The 19,794-nt window shown below is 36.4% G+C and overlaps 1 protein-coding gene and 1 pseudogene across 3 annotated transcripts; one reads left to right on the forward strand and one right to left on the reverse strand.

The window, feature by feature from the left end:
• The first annotated feature begins 5,627 nt into the window (after positions 1 to 5,627).
• LOC149004525 (eukaryotic peptide chain release factor subunit 1-2 pseudogene) lies at positions 5,628 to 8,372 on the forward strand (annotated as a pseudogene). The gene is made up of 3 exons (XR_016175726.1): positions 5,628 to 5,911; positions 6,192 to 7,667; positions 7,807 to 8,372. The product of XR_016175726.1 is annotated as a eukaryotic peptide chain release factor subunit 1-2 pseudogene (transcript).
• An 839-nt stretch (positions 8,373 to 9,211) lies between these two features.
• Positions 9,212 to 11,200, reverse strand: LOC149004526 (F-box protein At1g61340-like). Of its 2 annotated transcripts, XM_089168483.1 has the most exons (4): positions 11,095 to 11,200; positions 10,552 to 10,878; positions 10,379 to 10,453; positions 9,212 to 10,266 (listed from the first exon to the last, which is right to left on the reverse strand). In XM_089168483.1, exons 2-4 carry the CDS (start codon positions 10,789 to 10,791, stop codon positions 10,045 to 10,047), a joined length of 537 nt encoding a protein of 178 aa, XP_089024609.1. In that variant the 5' UTR covers positions 10,792 to 10,878; positions 11,095 to 11,200; the 3' UTR covers positions 9,212 to 10,044. The 2 variants fall into 2 exon arrangements, with proteins under 2 accessions (XP_089024609.1, XP_089024608.1); XM_089168482.1 differs by lacking the exon at positions 11,095 to 11,200 and having other exon boundaries at positions 10,552 to 11,088.
• Positions 11,201 to 19,794: the final 8,594 nt, after the last annotated feature.

The raw sequence follows: 19,794 nt of genomic DNA on the forward strand, positions 1-19,794 counted from the left end.
TCATATCATATGTATTAAATAACCTGAGAGATATTTTGGTCCCTTCATTTTTAAGTCTGAAAAAACTTAATGGTAGGAGATTGTGTTAGGGCCTGTTTGGTTACGTGAATCCAGAGATTTGAAATCTCTAGATTCACAAATGGGAGATTTTTACCTGTTTGGTTATGTGAATCTCTAGATTCATGAAATCTAGAGATTCACATTTTTACACTAAAAATGAGAATCTGTAGATTTATGGGTATGAGGTGAAATCTCTGGATTTCACCCCTACTGTCAAAGCGTTAAACATTTGAACTATAATTCAATAAATATTTTTTAAAGATAAATCTACAAATTTCATTCAAAAATTCAGCTACCAACGCTATTTTTGACCTGACTCGGTTTGAGTCTATGTTTGATCTTTGATTTTGAAATCTCGACTCAGTACCAAACGGCCCTAGTTACTTTGGGACCCAAATATAATTTATTGCACTATGAAGACTCAATATTAGTTTATGTTATACTAAGAGGATCCATATGTAAAAAATTCTTTTTAAAAATAATCAGAATTTTTAAAAAGAAGAAGAAATAGGTACTTTTATAGTATTCTAGCTGAATCTGCTTTCTTCTATCTTTGAGATAATATTATTTTGACCTCCCAATATATAATTAAGGATTCATCATATCAATGTTCAAAAGTAAATAGATTTTCCTTTTAAATGTGTGGTAAAAGAGACGTCAAGATAAAAGACCGATCCCTCTAATTACCTACTTGAACTCCTAGTCTGGTCTAATTGTAGCTTAGATTGACTACTAAGAATGTAGGTGATCTCTCTCATAAATTTGATGTAGGTGACTATTCTTGTCTACTTCGCTTTATCTATTTTTTAATACGCTATCACAAGCTAGGAAAATGATAGATCGGTTCATGTATCTGTGTCTATTATACAAAGAATTTAGGTGGAAAGGAAAAGGGAAAATTAATTGGTCAACTTTGGGTTTTGTTATCCAGTCTAATACACCTAAAAAGGTACATTGAATGGTACAGCATAAAATAGATTTTTCTGAAAACTCTCCAAATATCTAAAAAAAGAAAAAGAAAAGACTCTCCAAATATAAGCATAGTGAAATTGAAAAAAAAAAAGTTCCTGTTTACCCCCCCCCCCCCAAAAAAAAGAAAATTCCTAACTTTGTATAGGGGAGATCTCAAGACTCAAAGGGTGTGTATCCACCCTTCCTTTAACAAGCAAAGTATCTTACCAAAAAAAAATAAAACAAGCAAAGTAGCAAACGTAACCAACTATGCTTGGAATTTATAGCAATGACAGGAAAGATTGAAATTGATGTGTGAATTTTTTTTTTTTTTTTAAGCCAACGAGTTTATATTGAGGGGATATTAATAATATAGATGTGGTTGGATGGGTGCGAACTCAGGACCTCCCAATGGGAGGTTGGGCTTTTAACCAAGGTTTAAAGTATCGGTATCGCATAGTGTATTGGTTAGGTGATTTAAGAGACGTATCATCTTGTATCGCTCTGACTAATGTATTTTAGTGTAATTCAATAGAGAGACGTATCGATTATGTCAAATATGGATACGTATCGACTAGTATCGTATGGTAACGTGTGAATACTTTAAACCTTGCTTTTAACAGCTAAAAAAAAAAAAATTTGTTGCATCCATCACTAATTCACTATCTTTTTCTCTTTGAAATAACTACCATGCATTGTGGCTTTGAGATAAGGGTGATAAAGTTTGACATGCATGGGTTGGATCGAATAAACTAAACCAAATCTCTATCTATCTGAGTTTGGATTTCATTTTTGACTCAAAAGAAAAAAGCTTGGTTTTATGCCCCCTTCATAAAAATCCAAGCTAAATTGGATTTTAGGAATTCATCCGGTTGTAATAAGGAAAAAGAAAATGAGATTAAATTGTCAATAAATAATTTTTTTTTTATCTTTTAATTTTACCCGAATCTTTGGATATGACTCATGAACATGCATCCGTAAGCCAAAATAATAATAATAATAATAATAATAATAATAATAGAAAATCCATCGGATGAAATTTCATCAACTAACATTTCACTATAGTGCATCTCTCATTACTTGCTATCCAAACAATCATTTTTTATTCAGATTCTTTTATTTATTTAATCAAAAACTTTTCCTACGCTCCACGTCTCCAATTGGACATTCATATTACGTGTTTATGTTAGGTTTTTTTTAAAATCTAAATTATCTATATTAAGTTTCAAAATTAGTTGTGTGGGACCCATGAGGCATCATGAGTAAAAGAGGCCCTTCATGACCTTGGTTTAGAGGCTCTTCATGACATTGGTCATGGGTCTTAATGGTCTTGATCATGGTGGTGTGGTGAGATTACTTGAAGGGTGGAATTTACTTCAATTTTAACTCTTGACCATCAATTCTCATTTCAACTTCATGACCATTCATGGCCATTACCATGAGTGGGGTTGAGGTTATTGAATGGATTAAATCCAATTCATTGCCTTTAAGAATCCTAAGGGGTGTAAGGTGAGGTTTGGGCTTATATAAATCCAACATTTCCTTGCATGTGGTGTGCAATTGAGACATTCCTCATTCTCACATTATTTGTGTTACAAAGTTAATTTCTTTCTTAGAATTTGTCTAAGTGTTGTGCTCTAGCTTTTGGCTCCTTGAAGGGACTAGAAGAACTACCTCATCTTCTAGTTGGAGGTTGCTTTATCTTGGAGGTGGTGGTGCAAAGAACCCTTGGTAGTAGGGTGCATCAATTACCTTAAAGACAACACTCAAGGTGTGACTCAACCTCATTGATCGGTGGTTTGTTTGGTTGCAACTTCAAACTCTCCGGATTGGCTAAAGATCTTCATCTCTCAATTGTATTGCAATTTCATTTTTGTGTATTTGAAGAATTTGTAATACAATTACCCTAACAGTTTAGCTATGTAAGAAATCTTTTTTTTTTTTGTCAAAAGTTCAACATTCATTTATAAATTTGAAAGAAAATATAGATACAAATACCAAATAAAAGCTAAGGGATGGGTCGAGCCCAATAAATCCTTAGAGTACTAGTTATGACAACCACAGAACCATAAAAGCATAACGGGCATGGTAAAAAATACGAGGGAAACTCAAGTTTAGACTGGGTGAAAATGGGAAACTTAGGTGGAAACTGGAAATTCAGAAACCGGGACTTTTCGCACAAGTTTCGAGTTTTAGAGACTATTTTGGGGTGAGACGATTTAAGCTAATTAGTGTATAAAGAATACATTGGCACATGCATTTAGTAAAAAAATCATGTAAATATGTCTTTAAATTACATAACATTAATGTAAGATGACCGAGGTTATGTACCAAAATTTCGGATCAAAATTCGGACATCCAACATTGAACATTCCAACTTGAACATATTCTCGTGTCTCTTTAGCATGCTACGGCTAAGATTTAATTTTTTAAGTCGTAAATGGAATACATCTATTAAGCATGCTAACGCTAAGATTTAATTTTTTAAGCTGTATGGAATCATCTATTAGCATGCTAAACAACTAGATTTAATTTTTTAAGGCTGTAAATGGAATACATGAGCCAACTTGCGAGACTCGATCTTGAAAACACAAGAATTTCAGGGGAAGAAGAGAAGCAAGGGGAAAGAAGAGAAGCAAGGAAATGAAGCTAAACCCAGGAAATGAAGCTAGCGGACTCTGTTCACTAAACCATTCAAGCTAGGTTACCTTCCAATAGAGCTTCAAACTTTGAAATAATCCCCACGTGCCGATTTCACCAAAGGAGTGCTTGATCTACTTGAAATCATGCAAAACCATGAAAAAGGTCGTGGTCGAACCTCGTGTCAAACTCTTTGCCTCCGCTGCGTTTCCGTCGAACTCGGTTTCCCGAGTTTCGATCGAGATGGCGACTTTTATAACATTGACCGGCTGGTTTGCCGGTTCACTTAACAACCAGTTTCGGTTTCGATCGAATTTGGGGTTTCGATCGACCCTCGATTTTCAGTTTTCCCGTGTGGGCTCACCCATTTTCGACCCGGGGGATTTCGGGTTTCGCCGAACCTGATTTTTTTGCCCGGTTTCGTTTCGGTTTTTCGTGCGATTTCGCCGATTTTTTCCATGATAACGGGTATGATATACATATCCACCACTATTGCCTGCGGAGACACACCAAAAAGGCAGACACCGACACAGACATAAACACGCTACAAGGGCTTACAAAGCACATGCCTCAAGGGTGAAAACAGAACACGCCACAAGGGCGGATACAGAACACGCCTCATGGGCGAAGACAGAACACGCCACAAGGGTTTACATACCACAAGTGTGGGTTTACAAAAAACAAAAAAAAACCAAAACTTGGCTACGAGTGTGTCGTGACAAAATTTTATTTACCTTTTAATTTCTTATATGACATGTATTCCAACATTACATCAAATGATTAAAATTTATTTATAAATTATGTAAAAAAATTGAGTAAATTAAAAAAAAATAATGTGATTTTTAATGGACCTCAACTTTTTTATATAATGTTGGGACACACGTCAAACATTTAAATTAGAAATGAACCGAATATTTCAACATCTTTTAAAGAAAAAGACTAAAGAAATAAATAAATGATACGTAGACCCATCAATTAATCAAGTGAATTTAGAAAAAAACAAAAACGCAAACAAAAGGTTTTTAAAATGGGTTGAGAGAGAAGATAGAAGAAACAACCCATCTTAGTATCTCACGTTTGCTTGCCACCTGTAAGGTTCTTAGAAAGAAATCTGGCGTTTTTCTGTTCTTTGAGAGTGGAAGAATAGGTTAATGGTATTGGTTAAAATGATTTCGTTCTTCTATTTTTCAAGAATAAATCAATCAAAAAAGTGGTCTGAAGAATGTCTTTGCAGAAAATAAAAAAGATATTTTTTTCCAATAAACATATTTGAAATTGATAAAATTAGTCTCGATTGAAACCTCAAAATGAGTTTATCAAACACTAACTTATTCTAATACTATTTTAAAAATATTTTCAGTTTGAATCTATCAAATGCCCATTTTGAAGTAAAGAAAAGATTATTAACATATAAATATTAAAATTTGTTTTTATTTCAAAATGAGTTTATCAAATATTAACTTATTTTAATACTACTTTAAAAATATTTTCAATTTGAATTTATCAAATGTCCATTTTGAAGTAAAGAAATTTTTTCATCAAATAAATATTAATTTTTTTTTATATAAAGGTTCATCTGGGCCAACTTGTACGACTACATCCTCAAGAAACAAAGCTTCACCCCTGGCCCCCCAAGAAAATTCCGAACTCTACCTCCTATATGAAAGTGTTGATATTTTATCAACTGAACCAACCCTAAAAATTATTAAAAAATAATTTTACATAAGAACTGATTACCAAACGCATGCCTTGATGCTGATCCTCATCTACAAATGCACGGTTAGAAGATAGAAGTATGCTACACGTTTCAACTAGCACCGCCTACAAAGTAGAGCCTCATACATCTTTTCTGAAAGATCATGTTCCACCTTTCAAACTTTCAACTGCATTTTTCCTTGCATGACAAGGTGGAGTTTTTGTCACGGACAAACTACCACAGACACAGAAAGAAAGAGGACAAGTGTACTTCCTTGGAATATATAAACGAATGAATAAAATTAAAGTTCAAAAGTGGAAAAAGAAATTCTAGGACAGAAGGATCTTTCTGTAAATTTTCTGCTTTTCCACGAGTCACTTTGTCCAGTGAGTTTTTTCTGGATTTAGGACCTTAGCTTGTTGATTTCGCCTATATAATCGGCACTTTACCCTCCCATTTGATATCTCTCCCTCATCTTCGGCCTACCCCAATCTCCTTTCAACGAAACAGAGTTCTAGACTTCTAGGGTTTCTTCTCCAGCTCTATCTTTAACAGATTAAGAAGGTAAGTATCTCACTGTCTTGATTATAATTTCATTCTAGATGCACAGAAGATCATAAGAGAATTCTGGTTGTTTTTTTCTTTAGGTTTATTTAATTAGTGTTTTTTTTGGGTAGAAATTACTTAATAAGGTGCCTGCAATCGATTATTTTAATTTTGATACTTTTCACGTTCTTCGGCTTTTGGTGATTATACTAGTAATTTCTTCATGTCTGAATATCTGATGATTGCATCGATTTTATGAAATAGATGATAGAATCTGGTTACATCTTGTACTGGGCAGGTTGTTTCTACCGGGTTGCAATGGCTGAGGGTTATGAAACCGACTTGAATATTGAGATGTGGAAGATAAAGAAATTGATCAAGGCACTAGAAGCTGCAAGAGGAAATGGGACCAGCATGATCTCTTTAATCATGCCTCCTCGAGATCAGATTTCTCGGGCCACAAAGATGTTGGGTGACGAGTATGGAACTGCTTCCAACATCAAGAGCAGGGTTAATCGTCAATCTGTGTTGGGTGCCATTACTTCTGCACAACAGAGGCTAAAGCTTTACAATAGAGTTCCTCCTAATGGATTAGTGCTTTACACTGGTACCGTTGTAACTGAAGATGGTAAGGAAAAGAAGGTAACATTTGATCTTGAGCCTTTCAGGCCAATTAATGTTTCTTTGTATCTGTGTGATAATAAGTTCCATACTGAGGCTCTAAGTGAGTTATTAGAATCTGATGATAAGTTTGGTTTCATAGTAATGGATGGGAATGGGACTCTTTTTGGTACCTTAAGTGGAAATTCCCGTGAGGTGCTTCACAAATTCAGTGTTGATCTCCCAAAGAAGCATGGAAGGGGAGGTCAGTCTGCTCTGCGTTTTGCTCGTCTTCGAATGGAGAAACGCCATAATTATGTTAGGAAGACAGCAGAGCTAGCCACACAGTTCTTCATAAACCCTTCCAGCAGCCAGGCAAATGTTTCAGGATTAATACTAGCTGGTTCAGCTGACTTGAAGACAGAGCTAAGCCAGTCAGATATGTTTGATCCACGCCTCCAGGCGAAGATACTCAACGTGGTTGATGTTTCATATGGTGGAGAGAATGGTTTTAACCAGGCAATTGAGCTGTCTTCAGAGATTCTAGCCAATGTGAAGTTTATACAGGAAAAACGTTTGATTGGAAAGTATTTTGAGGAGATAAGCCAAGATACAGGGAAATATGTCTTCGGTGTTGATGATACCTTGAGGGCTTTAGAAATGGGTGCTGTTGAAACACTTATTGTGTGGGAAAGTTTGGAACTTAATAGGTTTGAGTTGAAGAATAATGCTACAGGTGAGACTCTTGTGAAGCACTTTAACAAGGAAGAAGAGGTTAAGCAGTCTAACTTCCATGATCCAGAAACTGGTGTTGACCTAGAGGTTCAAGATAAGATGTTACTGCTCGAATGGTTTGCAAATGAATACAAGAAGTTTGGTTGCACACTTGAGTTTGTCACGAACAAATCACAGGAGGGATCTCAGTTCTGCAGAGGGTTCGGTGGCATTGGTGGTATACTTCGTTACCAGCTTGATTTGAGGGTGTTTGATGAAGTATCCGATGATGAAGAAATGTTTGATGATTCTGACTAACAATCAATGAATCCTTGCATAATGCCAGTGCAGACAGAAGGACGACAGAACAATGAGAACGTCTGCACTGGTTCAGTGAGCAATGGTGCTCACTGTTGCTCTTCTCTTGCTGCATCAGAAGTTTCACAGAATACTTACTAAGGTTTCCTACTTTTTCCCCTTCCTTTATGTTGCACATCAATATTTAGTCATTAATTCTTGCTTTGCACATGCTAATGAGTGTTTTTCTTCTTTTCGACTTTAATTCTGAACTTGAAATTGCCACCTTGTTGATGAATTAGGAGGAGCTTGATATGGTGATTTCACAATAATTGGCGATGAAGCAACTGTTTCGGTTCGCTCGAGAGACAAAAAGGATCCTGTTTATCAGGTGGTTTGGGTGTGAGTTGAGATCATGCCCCTGCTGATGTAGGATTTGCATTTTAGCTCGAGTTCTCCACAGATGTTCAGTAGGTGCTACCCCAGCAACTACTGCTACTAGACTCTGGAGTCTGCAATTGCGTCTCTCTATCATATAGCTCTTATTTGGGATAATATCTATTCCCTACTTTGGTTTTCTTTTAATTGCCTTTGTTTCCATTGGATTTTGATGTCTCCAACATCATCCTGATAAAATGGATTATCTGGCTTTTATATGCTTACTATGAATGTATTACATTGGTAATCAAATAAATGAGATGCTATGATCATATTACTGCATTTGAATGATGTTACTTTGTTGTAACTACCATCCATTGATGTCTCTTTGTTGTAACTACCATCCAACGATCAAATGTGCGTGTGATCAGTGCATGTTCAAATCAGTTACATGGACGAATCGGAACTGTTTGAAAAGCTTGGGAAGTATGTTCTGCCCAGAAGTGGTAGAGGCTTCTATGCAATGAATCTACTGAAGATGATTGTAGAGGTTTTGTTGAATGACAAAGATTACAAGAATCTGGCTGAGAGATCCTGAAATCTCAGGACTAAAAGACAGGGGAAAGGGAGGAGTTGGAGTGGGGAGGAAGAGTGGAGGGGCAGAGATCTGGTAAACTTGGAACTGGAGCAAGTCGGGTCTTATTGAAGATGGCTGTCATTGCTTCACTCTCATAAAACAACTTAATTTTTGATGGTAAAACCAAGGACCGAAATGTCGCCTGGTGTCGCAGTGTCGGTGCCCGCAGTGTCGGCAACACAACCGACATTTTGGTCAACTTTTTGAGAAAAAATAAACAAAATCGATGATTTATGTGTAGCCGTGTGGGAGAGAGTTGAAGTAAAAGTTAAAAGGGGTTCGTTAGAGATTTTTGCAGAAAGAGAGAGGAGATGGTGCAAGTTAACATGTGTAGAGAGAGATCTAGAGATCGAGAGAAATCACGAGATCACATGGATGAGAGAGAGCACAAGATTAATGGCTTCTTTAGGTCACCGTCACGCCATAGTTTCCGGGCTTCCATTCTAAAAAAAAAAAAAAAGAAAAAAAAAAAGAAGAGATCGCATTCATTGGCCATAGCAGAGATATTTTAAATTTTTAGAAAGAACTATAGAAGAGATCGCATTCATTGGCCATAGCAGAGAAATTTTAGATTTAGATGAGAGAGAGATAGTAAATGTGATTTTTCAAATTTTGAATTTTAAAATTTTTCAATATTTTGAGAATTTATCATGATATATTGACCTTTTGGTGATATATCGCGATATTTAAACAATAGTCCTTGGATACCGTGGGTAAATTAAAAGGTAGCCCCTGTATATTTAGAGATTGGATCAAAACGTCAGGAGACAACTCTATAGTGGTATTAAGGTCTAGTTGCACGATCCAGAAAAGAATGTTGTATATTGAAGCATCCATTATAGGTATAAACTAGCAACAATGGTAAGAACGCTAGCTCACAAACTCTAGTAGGTACGAAGTTGATTAAAGAGGGAAGTTGAGAAGCGGAAGAAGCAAATACTAAAGCCACATTTTCACTTCACACATTGCACATTCCCTAAAATCAGATAACTACCATTGTCGAATGAACCAGGCCAACATATACTACTGATATTCCTTCCGATGCCAAAAACCCCTCTTTTGATCACAGAAAGAGAAGGTTTTTGTACTATAACCTGCCTGCTATCATTCCTCAGATTCAGCTGGCTTTACTTTTTGCTTTTGGGCTTTCAAACAGTAACTGAATCACCAACATCTGACATTAAAGGATCATAACCAATCTATAATTGAACATCCCTCCATGATTCTCTTGAGAACAGAGCTAAATAGCTTAAAACAAAGGAAATAGTGAAGCAGGAAAAATTTTCATTTGATACATCAACACACTCTGTATGAATATACTTACAAAAAGAATACGGAAAGAAACATCCTTCCAAGAGAATCTATCTATCTCTATCTATCTTCAATGCAGAAATTGAAGAAACAGTTTGCCGTTTCCTACATACAGAGGTTATATACGGGATCCAACACAACACAACACACCAATACGTATTTACGACCGACCGAACAAAACTGTATTTACAATCTCCAAATAAATATCATTCAATCAATCAATCACGCAATTCGACCTAAGTTTATCTTCAGGAGAACCGAACTTCAATGCTACAGTGATGTCCGAGAGGTTTTTCCTGTTGATCCTGGACGCGTGACGCCTATTCTGTATAGGGGCATTCGGTGCTTCAGGGCTTTCGAGTTCAAAATCCCTACTCAAAGTTCTCTTCGCCCGCGGTGTACTGTAAGCAAAGTGAGATTGCTTTGCTATTAAAGCCTGCCAAAAACCAAAACAAAGGATTAGCCACAATGCATCGGCAAGAAGAAATTTCAGAAGCAAAAACTGATTGTTTAGGGTTTTTTTTTGTTTTTTTTTAAATTGAACTTACAGCATCTTTGATTGACTTCGATACTAGAATAAGCCGCTTCAAATCATCATGATCCGCTGCAGATAATACACGGACCTAAACAAGATCAAATGGAGCTTGTTTGTTAAGCCACGAAACGAACTAAAATAAATACTACTCTACTGTAAATTGAGAAATGAGTTTTCAGTACTCACCAGAATATCCAGAGGCAAGGCTTCAAGGAAAGAATAGTCGTCACTGTCACTTGAACTCCTTTCTATAGCCCGATGATTTCTTTCTGGAGGTGTAGCTATACAATTTGAAACAACAATCCTTTTCTTCCCCATGGCTCCTGTACAGTGAACAAATCTCAATCCTTCTTCAATCTCATCTACACTTGAACCATTAAAGCCACTGCGCTTCGCATTAGAACGGCCGTGTTTCCCCAATGCCATTTCTCTCAACAATTTTACTTCTGTGTTTCTAATTGAATACGAATCAAACCAAAAACTCACCAACTGCTCGTTACGCAACTTTCTAACCTGCATTAAGTACAGCAATCAGAATCAACATCAGTCAATCATCAAATCACTAATCTAAAACCTTAATTAATAGCAGGAGTTTCCAAAAACCGATTGAATTCAAAAAGAAAAGACACCTAACACTTTAGGAAGATTCGAAACACAGAAGAACGAAAAAACCCTAATTGATTGTAATTCAAAAACCATTCCAGTATATCTATAATCGACTACGCTTACCTGAAGAGTCCTAAACTCACACGACAGTGATAACCAAATAACGAGTTCAACTCAGAGTCATGTTCTGTGAAAGGGAAAGTCTATCCTTATAAAGCCCACCTCTATAGAGATAAAATATCACCCCGTTTTATTCTATTTTTAAATGGAAGAAACTGGAATGCCCTGCTTTGTTCCAATCTACTGTGTCAGCGTGGAAACAGCTATGGTCTTTCTCATCATCTTTTCAAATGAGAACGCAACACGTGTTAAACTCCCAGCCGTTTGATATCTACTTTAGTCCTCGATGTGTACACGTTTCATTTTAATGGCCCAAGTGGTAGTTCCTAGAAGATTCCACCACGTGTTAGGTCTCTAATTGATTTGAGATCTTTATCCATCCGATCATTTTTACGCGTTGCAATTTTAAAAGCTTACGTGGCGGGCTGTTCCCCCTCCAAAAGCAAAATATAGCCGTTGGAGTTTACACACGAGTCGGTGAATAATTTTGTAGACCGAAAATTTCTGCGTTCAGGGGGAAAGTTCGTGGGGTTGAGGTGTTGCGTGGTCGGTTAAGTCGGCGGTTCAGTACTCTGCACTCTGCAGTTACTCCTTGTGAAATGGCAAATATACCCTTATATGCGGCTTGTCGGTTTCTTTTCAAACTAGTTTACCGACAAACCAAACTCGATCAAATAGAGAAGGAAGATTCCTTAGTAAACCTGCACTATTTTAATATGTTTATTGTATATTTTTTAAAGTCAATGGTCAATGTTGGTGGCAATGTAATGAGGAACGTTGAATCTAAGTAAATGGTCAGACATTACTTATAATGTTGCATATTTGGGGAATTTGGTCACCTACAAACTACAATGCACCAAATAATAGTTACCAAGAGTGGTCCAATCACTGTCTGCCATCTGGCATCTTAGATAAGGATCGATCGTCATCACTCCATCTATTTTAATCCTTAGATTTTTATTGCTCACCATAAAATACATGTGTTATTTAAATAATAAGTTTTTAATGTGTGCTTTCAACAGCATTCTATATTTCTATCATGGGAATGTCGTGTGCTGGAAGCTTCATAGAAGTTGTAGATTCTTTGTTTTCCTATGATGATGAGTTTCTAAGTTCATGCATCTAATAATATTTTAGTGAGTGCCCACGTGGACGCAGTCGCCAGGGAGGAGTTGATGACTATCACGTGTGGCAGCTCAGAGGAAGAATTATACCAGTTAGTTGGGGTTCTCTAAAGCCTTCATTGGTGCAGAAAATGATATTTTGGGGTAGATGATTTCGTTGGTCATATAGAGTGGAGCAATGTGGATGATTTTAGGGCATATTTGGTTACACGAGTCTGGAATTTTCAATAAATCTAGGGATTTCAAATCTATAGAGTCATAATTCATAAAATTAACTGTTTGGTTAATCTGAATCTGTAAATTTATCTTGAGAAACTGTTTGGTCAACGTAATTTTTGTGAATGTATAAATATTTAGCACTTTTATAGTAGGGGTGCAATCCAAAGATTTTCACCCCATACCCATAAATCTACATATTCATGTTTTTAGTGTAAAAAGATGAATCTCTAAATTTCATAAAACTAGAGATTTCTACAATCAAAAGGGTATAAATCTTGCATTCATGAATCCAGAGATTTGAAATCTTTGGATTCATGTAACCAAACAGATCCTTAACTTTCTCAGAGTGCATGTTATGATAATTGTATTTAGGATTCTACAGATTACCTCAATTTGTATGCATTCCCTTATAGTGATTCACCAAAGAGCAATGTTTTCAGATTTGGAGTCTCCCAAAAGAATCACATTATTGCCTGCTTAACCTATATATAGATAACACAATTATAAGTAAATTATAAAAATATATTAAAATAAAGTAGGGGCTAAAATTGTGGGAGAAAAACTTTAAAAAATCATGGAAGAAATTGTGGGAGAAATTATAGGGAAAAAAAAATATAGATTTGAAGTCTATTAACTAAATATGGAATAAACAATCAATTTATCATAAATTATTTTTAAAAAAATCAATAATTATGATTAGATATAATAATATTAATGGCAGAAATTTAAACATCCAACTAATAAAACTTAAAATTTAAATTGCCATTAATAGGAATCAAAACTTTATGAGAAAGATTAGGGATTAAAAAATAAAGTTAAATGATTATAATTAGATATGAAATTTTAGGAGCAAGTTAAGGATTGAAAAAAATATATCAATAATTATGATTAAATCTGATAAAATCAATGGCTGGATTGGTGTTATCCAAACAGTGGTAGTTTGACCAAGAGGGCCACCTTAGCCAAGGAATCTGCAATCCAGTTGCAAGACCTTGGAATAAAAAATAAAAAAAAACACAAGATACAAACTCTGTTTGAAGCTTATACATATCATGATAGATCTGAAGGATTTCACGATCTGGAGAGGAAGCATTAATTTGCTTAATCACGTCCAAACAATCAGATTCGATTATAATCTCTTTGACTCCACATCTAATGGCTTGGAGGAGACTCCCTCGAATAACAACTGCTTCTGCAACAAGTGCTGACTCACAGTTGATTCCTTCAGAAAAGGTTGTGATAAATTTACCTCTAAAATCACGGATGATACATCCCACTGCTCCTTTCTTTGAATCTTTGGACCATGCACCATCACAATTAATCTTAAAAATATGCTGAGATGGAGGAGACCATTTGCCAACATTTGAATCAGCCATTGATACTTGCTGCCATTTAAAACAAAAGGAGATTTAAATTGCTATTAGTAGAATAAAAATTTTAAGAGAAAGAAAGAACAACGAAATAAATAAATTAAAAAAAATGCTTTATAAAAATAATACTAGAAAAATCGTGAATGTGTGAGAGAGAAATAATTGGAGAAAGAGAGAGCTGAAAAAAAAAAAGAGAGAAAAAATAAGAATAAAAGAGGAGATTCAAGAGAGAATAAATATGAGTGAAAATATGATAGATATATAGGGAGAAATTCATAGATTGTGAGTTAGTTTTTAATTAGAATTTAACCTTTTATTCCTTAAAACTATGAGTTTAATGATAACATTAGATAATAAATTAAGAATGACCTTTTTAATTTTTAGAAGGGTCAAATAAGGTTAAAGTGTAGTTGAATGTGTGAGACTTTGAACATTCATTTTCAGATTTGTTAAATTAAATATGAATCATCCAATAACAATCCCATTTTTTCTCCTATTATTTATGAGTCTAGTTGGCGGTAACATCTTTTTCTTCTTCTTTCTTCTTCTTTGTTTATTCTCTAACATAGTTATTCTACAAATTCAACACTCTTCTTTCTCGATTTTTTTTCAAATATAGTTCTTCTACAGGAGCAACATAATTGATTTTTCAACATAATTATTGCAATCAAAGGAACAGAGGAAGAGATAGAGAGAACATAGATGAAAGAATTTTCAAAACAGATGGAGATGGAGAGGGAACAGAGGAAGAGATAGAGAAGGAACAGAAAAAGAAGAAATTTAACTGTTACTCTAACCACTACCTCCTTCCCGTAAAATAATTATAAAATAATTATATTTCACATGTAAAGTGAGAGAATTAAGCAGGAAAAATATAGGAATTAACCACTACCTCCGCCATTCGCCTTTCACTTTCAATTGTCTTAACCTCCATTGTATTTAAAAATGGAGTTTCCACAATTGAGTAAAGATTCATACGCCGATGTTGAATTTCTCCAAAGGTGCGTTTTGAGCTATGACACTAAATTGGTAGTATGAAACAAATCTTTGGATTTTTTGTGTGAATTTTCTTATGCACATGAGCTTCCATTCCCCAAACAACTCATACGAGCTCCATCCTTGAAAGCTTTAGGGCTCCACCTTGCATCTGCTGGAGCTCTCTTCCCTGTATATCATTTAAGTTCCTTGATGTCAGTGAGCTTCAATGGACAACCAAGGTTTTCCTTTTAAGCTGCCTTTGATGGCAATGCTTAACATTTTTCATATCATTTCATATATTATAAATTGTTTTCAGTGAAAAAGAACGTACCTTGTACGCCATTACAGACATTGGTTGTTCTGTGGTTGCAGGCTTCCCTAGCCTCTTTTGTAATGTGCATTCTACCCTCTCCTTTCACCTCATTCTTGTTTCTATAGTTACATGTGAACCGCCGCCTGTAAATGTCGAAGCTGTCATTGCTGGTACTTCGTCTTCCTCATTTATACTCTAAGATAACCTATGCAATGAGTTTGAATCTCGTTTGAGAGAGAATTCTTCCTCACTCAAATTAGTGAGTGGGAGATGTATATTAATATTATTTGAATTTGAATTATAACTTGTTTACAATCAAACTCTACAACTTATTGATACTTTAACTATAACTCAAATTCTTCTTGATCAGTTGCAGATAAGATCATTCGAGGATAGAGTTAGTTACGGTGGATTTGAATTTGAATTTGAATTTGGATTCAAATAGTTATCATTTACATTCTCCTGCAAGGTCATTGGTTGAGAATAGGTGGTGAGCTTGGATTTTAAAATTTTGAATATTGGAGCAGATAAGCCTTTGGTGAGAATGTCTGCGATTGGTCTCCTGTGGGAGCGAATCGGGAGCAAATCGGATTGAAAGATTTTTTGTGGCGACTTGTTCACGAACAAATGATAGTCAATCTCCATGTGTTTGGTTCGTGCATGAAAGACCGGATTAGCAACAAGGTAAGTAGGTCCAATATTATCGCAGTATAGAGTTGGTGCAGAAGTGACAACCCCAAGTTCAAGCAGTAGCTGACGTAACCATATCAACTCAATGGTAGCATTAGCAACCCCTTTGTACTCAGAGTCTATAGAGGAGCGGGGCACAATGGGTTGTTTCTTGGAACTCCAAGAGATCAAGTTAGGGCCCAAGTAGACACAGTAGCCACTTGTAGATCATCGATCAATAGTTAAACCGGCCTAGTCCGCGTCACTAAAGGCAGTGAGAGAAAGATTAGTTGTTGGCCGAAATAGAATTCCATGGGATGGGGTCTCTTTTAGATAACAAAGAATTCGCTTAACCGCAGCATAATCATCAATTGTAGGGCAATGCATATATTGACAAACCTTATTGATAGCAAATGCTATATCAGGGCGTGTGAGAGTCAAATACTAAAGGGCACCCAGTGTACTTCTATATTGGGGTGGATTATCATAGAGGGGAAGTTCCTCAGAGGTTGCTTTGGGGATGGAGGTCGGGATTGCTACTGATTTTTCTTCATGCATATTGGTCACTCGCAAAAGATTTGAAGAATATTTTGACTAGCAAAGATGTAAACCGTGAGATGAGCGAGTGACCTCGACGCCTAAAAAGTAGTTTAAGTCACTGAGATCTTTGATGGCGAATTCCTTGCCAATAGCTATAATGACAAAATTAACCTTGGAAGAACTACATTCACTGAGAACAATGTCGTCCACATATAAAAGAAGATAGATTGTTTGATGTGCTGAAGTACGAAAATATAGTGCTATATCAGATGAGGACTGTGAGAATCCCAAAGTGAGTAAATAACTGCCAAGCCGATGAGACCATGTCCTAGGGGCCTGTTTTAAACCATGCAAAGCTTTTTGAAGGTGACATACATAAGTAGGTCTCTCTGGATCAATGAAACCTTGTGGTTGAACCATGTAAACCTCTTCAAATAATTCACCATTTAAAAATGCATTTTGAACATCCAATTGGCGAATAGTCCATCCTTGGGCAACTGCTAGCGATAGAATCAAATGTATGGTAGTAGGTTTGACAATGGCACAAAAAATGTCGAACATAATCAATTTCTTCACGCTGATGAAATCCCTTGGCAACCAAATGAGCCTTATAACGTGAAACAGAGCTATCACTGTTTCGTTTGATTCTGTGAACCCATTTATTTCCAATCAAATTCATGTGGGGCTGATGATGAACTAGACTTCAAGTACCATTACGTAAGAGAGCATCAAATTCGTCACTCATAACAGGCCTCCATTTGGGGTCTTTACTGGCAGTGGTATATGAGGTGGGTTCTGTTTCAGGATTATCCACAAAAGAGGTGACTAGGAGGTTCAGTTCAGAGATGGGTTTGGGATGACCCGTTTTGGATCGGGTTTGCACATGGTAAGGTTGAGGTTGAGTTGATTGGGATGGTGCAGGAGAGTTATGGGCAAGGGTTTCGGGTGGGTTCTGGGCTAGGTTTTCAGGTGGGTTCTAGGCTAGGGTTTTGGGTGCAGTGAGAGGTTGAGATAGAGTTTTTGAAATTTCAAATTTTGAATTTGAATTTGAATTTCGACTGGGAAAGGAGAGTTCAAAATTTGAATTTGAATTCGAAGTTCGGGTGGGGTGGGAAAATAAAAAATTTGAATTTGAATTGGAATTTCGGGTGGGATGGGAGATTTCAAATTTTGAATTTGAATTTGAAAAGAGATTATCAGCTATAACTATGGTGGGAGTGGAGTGAGAGCGGGAACGGTGGTTAAAAGGTTGAGTTGCAAAGGAAAACTTGGTTTAATAAAAAACTACATGTCTAGAGATGTAGGATCTGCTAAGAGTTAGATCATAACATATATACCCCTTGTGTGAGTTGTTGTATCCAAGAAAAATACATTGCCTGGAGCGATATTGCAGCTTGCTTTTGTTATAAGGCAGTAACCAAGGAAAACATGCACATCTGAAGATTATGAGAAATAAAAGATCTAGATCTTTGTGATATAACACCTGAAATGGAGATTTATTCCCAAGTATCGGTGTAGGCATTCTGTTAATGAAGAAGACGGCCGTTTCAAAGGCGGCCGTTGGCCAGAAAATAAGGGGGATTGAAGCACGAGCTATAAGAGCGAGGCCTGTTTCTACTATATGTCTATGCTTCCGTTCCGTTCTCCCATTCTATTTAGAAGTGTATGGGCATGAATACTAATGAGATATATCATTCTCTTTAAAAAAATGATCAAAATATTCATAATCCTTCGCACCATCAGATTGAAAAACTTGAATCTTGGAATAAAGACATTGGCTGCATAATAATAGAATTGCTTGAATACTGAAATTGCATTAGAACAACGTAGAAGTGGGAAAAGCCATGTAAATCTGTTGTAATACTGTAATCGCCAATGTAGAGCTGAGCCATTACCAATGTGAAGTTGATCAGTACCATGGTAAGGTATTGTTGTATCCATGTGGGTTACATTGGACGTAACATGATGAGTGGCACCTGAGTCAGGGTACCAAGAAGGATCAAATGAAGCCATGGGTGCTGCCAAGAAAGCTTCTGGAGAAGAATTCAGCTTGGAGGCATTGTCACCTGGTGCATAGTGAAAATAACATTGCACCGCTGTATGATTAGTTTTGTTGCAAATCTGACAAACAACCATAGGGGTAGGGAGGAGAGGTGGAAGATGTTTTGCATGTCGACCACGACTGGAGTAACCTCGAGCTCGTCCTCTACCATAGCTGTGAAAGGGGCCACGATATCGGTTAGTGGGTGTGGGGGGGGGGGGGGTTGATCTGGTGGATAGATTAACTTCTGATGAAGGCAAGTCAAGTTGTTGTCTTGTTTGATCTTTGAAGATTTCTTGATTCAGTAAAAGGCCTATGAAATCATCAAGGGGAAGAGGGTCAAGACCGGAGGTAATTGAGGTGGCAAAGGTTTCGTATTCATGGCCTACGCCACAAAGCATTGTGAAGATAATATCAACATAAAAAACTGAGTGAGCAACAGCAGCAAGATGATCAACAATAGATTTAATCTTCTAAACATACTCGGCCATAGAAGAGTGACCTTTGCGAATTTGCAAGAGTTGGTATTTCAATTGCATTATGCGGGCTTGAGATTGGGAGGCATAAGTCTGTTCAAGGGAATTCTAAGCAGCGTGGGATGTGGTGAGACCAACGATTTGAGAAAGAGAAAGAGCACTTTTAGAAAGGGAGGAGATGATCCAAGATAAGATCATCTGGTCTTGCTTGTGCCGTTGAGAATATGCATGGTTAGGAATGGAGGTTGATGTGGGTGATGTGTGGAGCGATTGGGTATGGTTTGAGGAGGAGCTGAATTTCGTTTGAGAGAATTATCGTATGATGGTCCTGCACATTAACTGAAACAAGGTCCCTCAGTGACAAGGTTTGGTCATGTTGTGTGTGTATATATATATATGGTATGTAAATTTTTTTGAGGGGTAGAGATTGTAAATATGGTATTCAAGTGTTATTAAGCTGAACTGCAGCCCATGCCCATTATACTAGGAAGAAACGAATTTTAGAACATACAGACTCCCCCAGATTGTGGCATAGCACTTAACCAGCTCTTAAATTCGTTTAGAGCTTATTTGGTTACATAAGTCTAGAGACTTCAACTCTATGAAGTCATAATTCATAAAATTAACTGTTTAGTTAACTTGAAGTGTGGAATAAAATCTATTTGGTCGACGTGATTTTTGTGAATGGGCAAATGTTTAGCGGTTTTATAGTAGTGTATAAATGAATCTTTTAGATTTCTTGAATCTACGGATTTTCACAACCAAATGAGTATAAATCTCGCATTCATGAATCCAGAGATTTCAAATCTCTAGATTCATGTAACCAAACAGACCCTTAAGTTTTGGCATCGAATAAGGATCAACAGATTGAGCATGGACCACATTACCTATCAAATTGTGGCGATCACAATTCCAAGCTCTTTATCAGTGAGAACTTCTGGGTTTTTTGAAATCTTCCAAGTGAATAAACTTA

This window comes from Hakea prostrata, chromosome 9 (assembly GCF_041222555.1).
Source record: "Hakea prostrata isolate BN-2017 chromosome 9, UWA_Hpros_2, whole genome shotgun sequence".
Classification (NCBI taxonomy): Eukaryota; Viridiplantae; Streptophyta; class Magnoliopsida; order Proteales; family Proteaceae; genus Hakea; species Hakea prostrata.

What these genes read in the sequence shown, in the direction of transcription:
- LOC149004526 (XM_089168482.1), bottom strand. Translation starts at nt 10,884, where the DNA reads ATGCAGGTTAGAAAGTTGCGTAACGAGCAGTTGGTGAGTTTTTGGTTT. An exon ending in CCTTGCCTCTGGATATTCTG is followed by an intron (nt 10,454 to 10,551) that starts GTGAGTACTGAA and finishes GATCTTGTTTAG; the next exon opens with GTCCGTGTATTATCTGCAGC. An exon ending in CGAAGTCAATCAAAGATGCT is followed by an intron (nt 10,267 to 10,378) that starts GTAAGTTCAATT and finishes GGTTTTTGGCAG; the next exon opens with GCTTTAATAGCAAAGCAATC.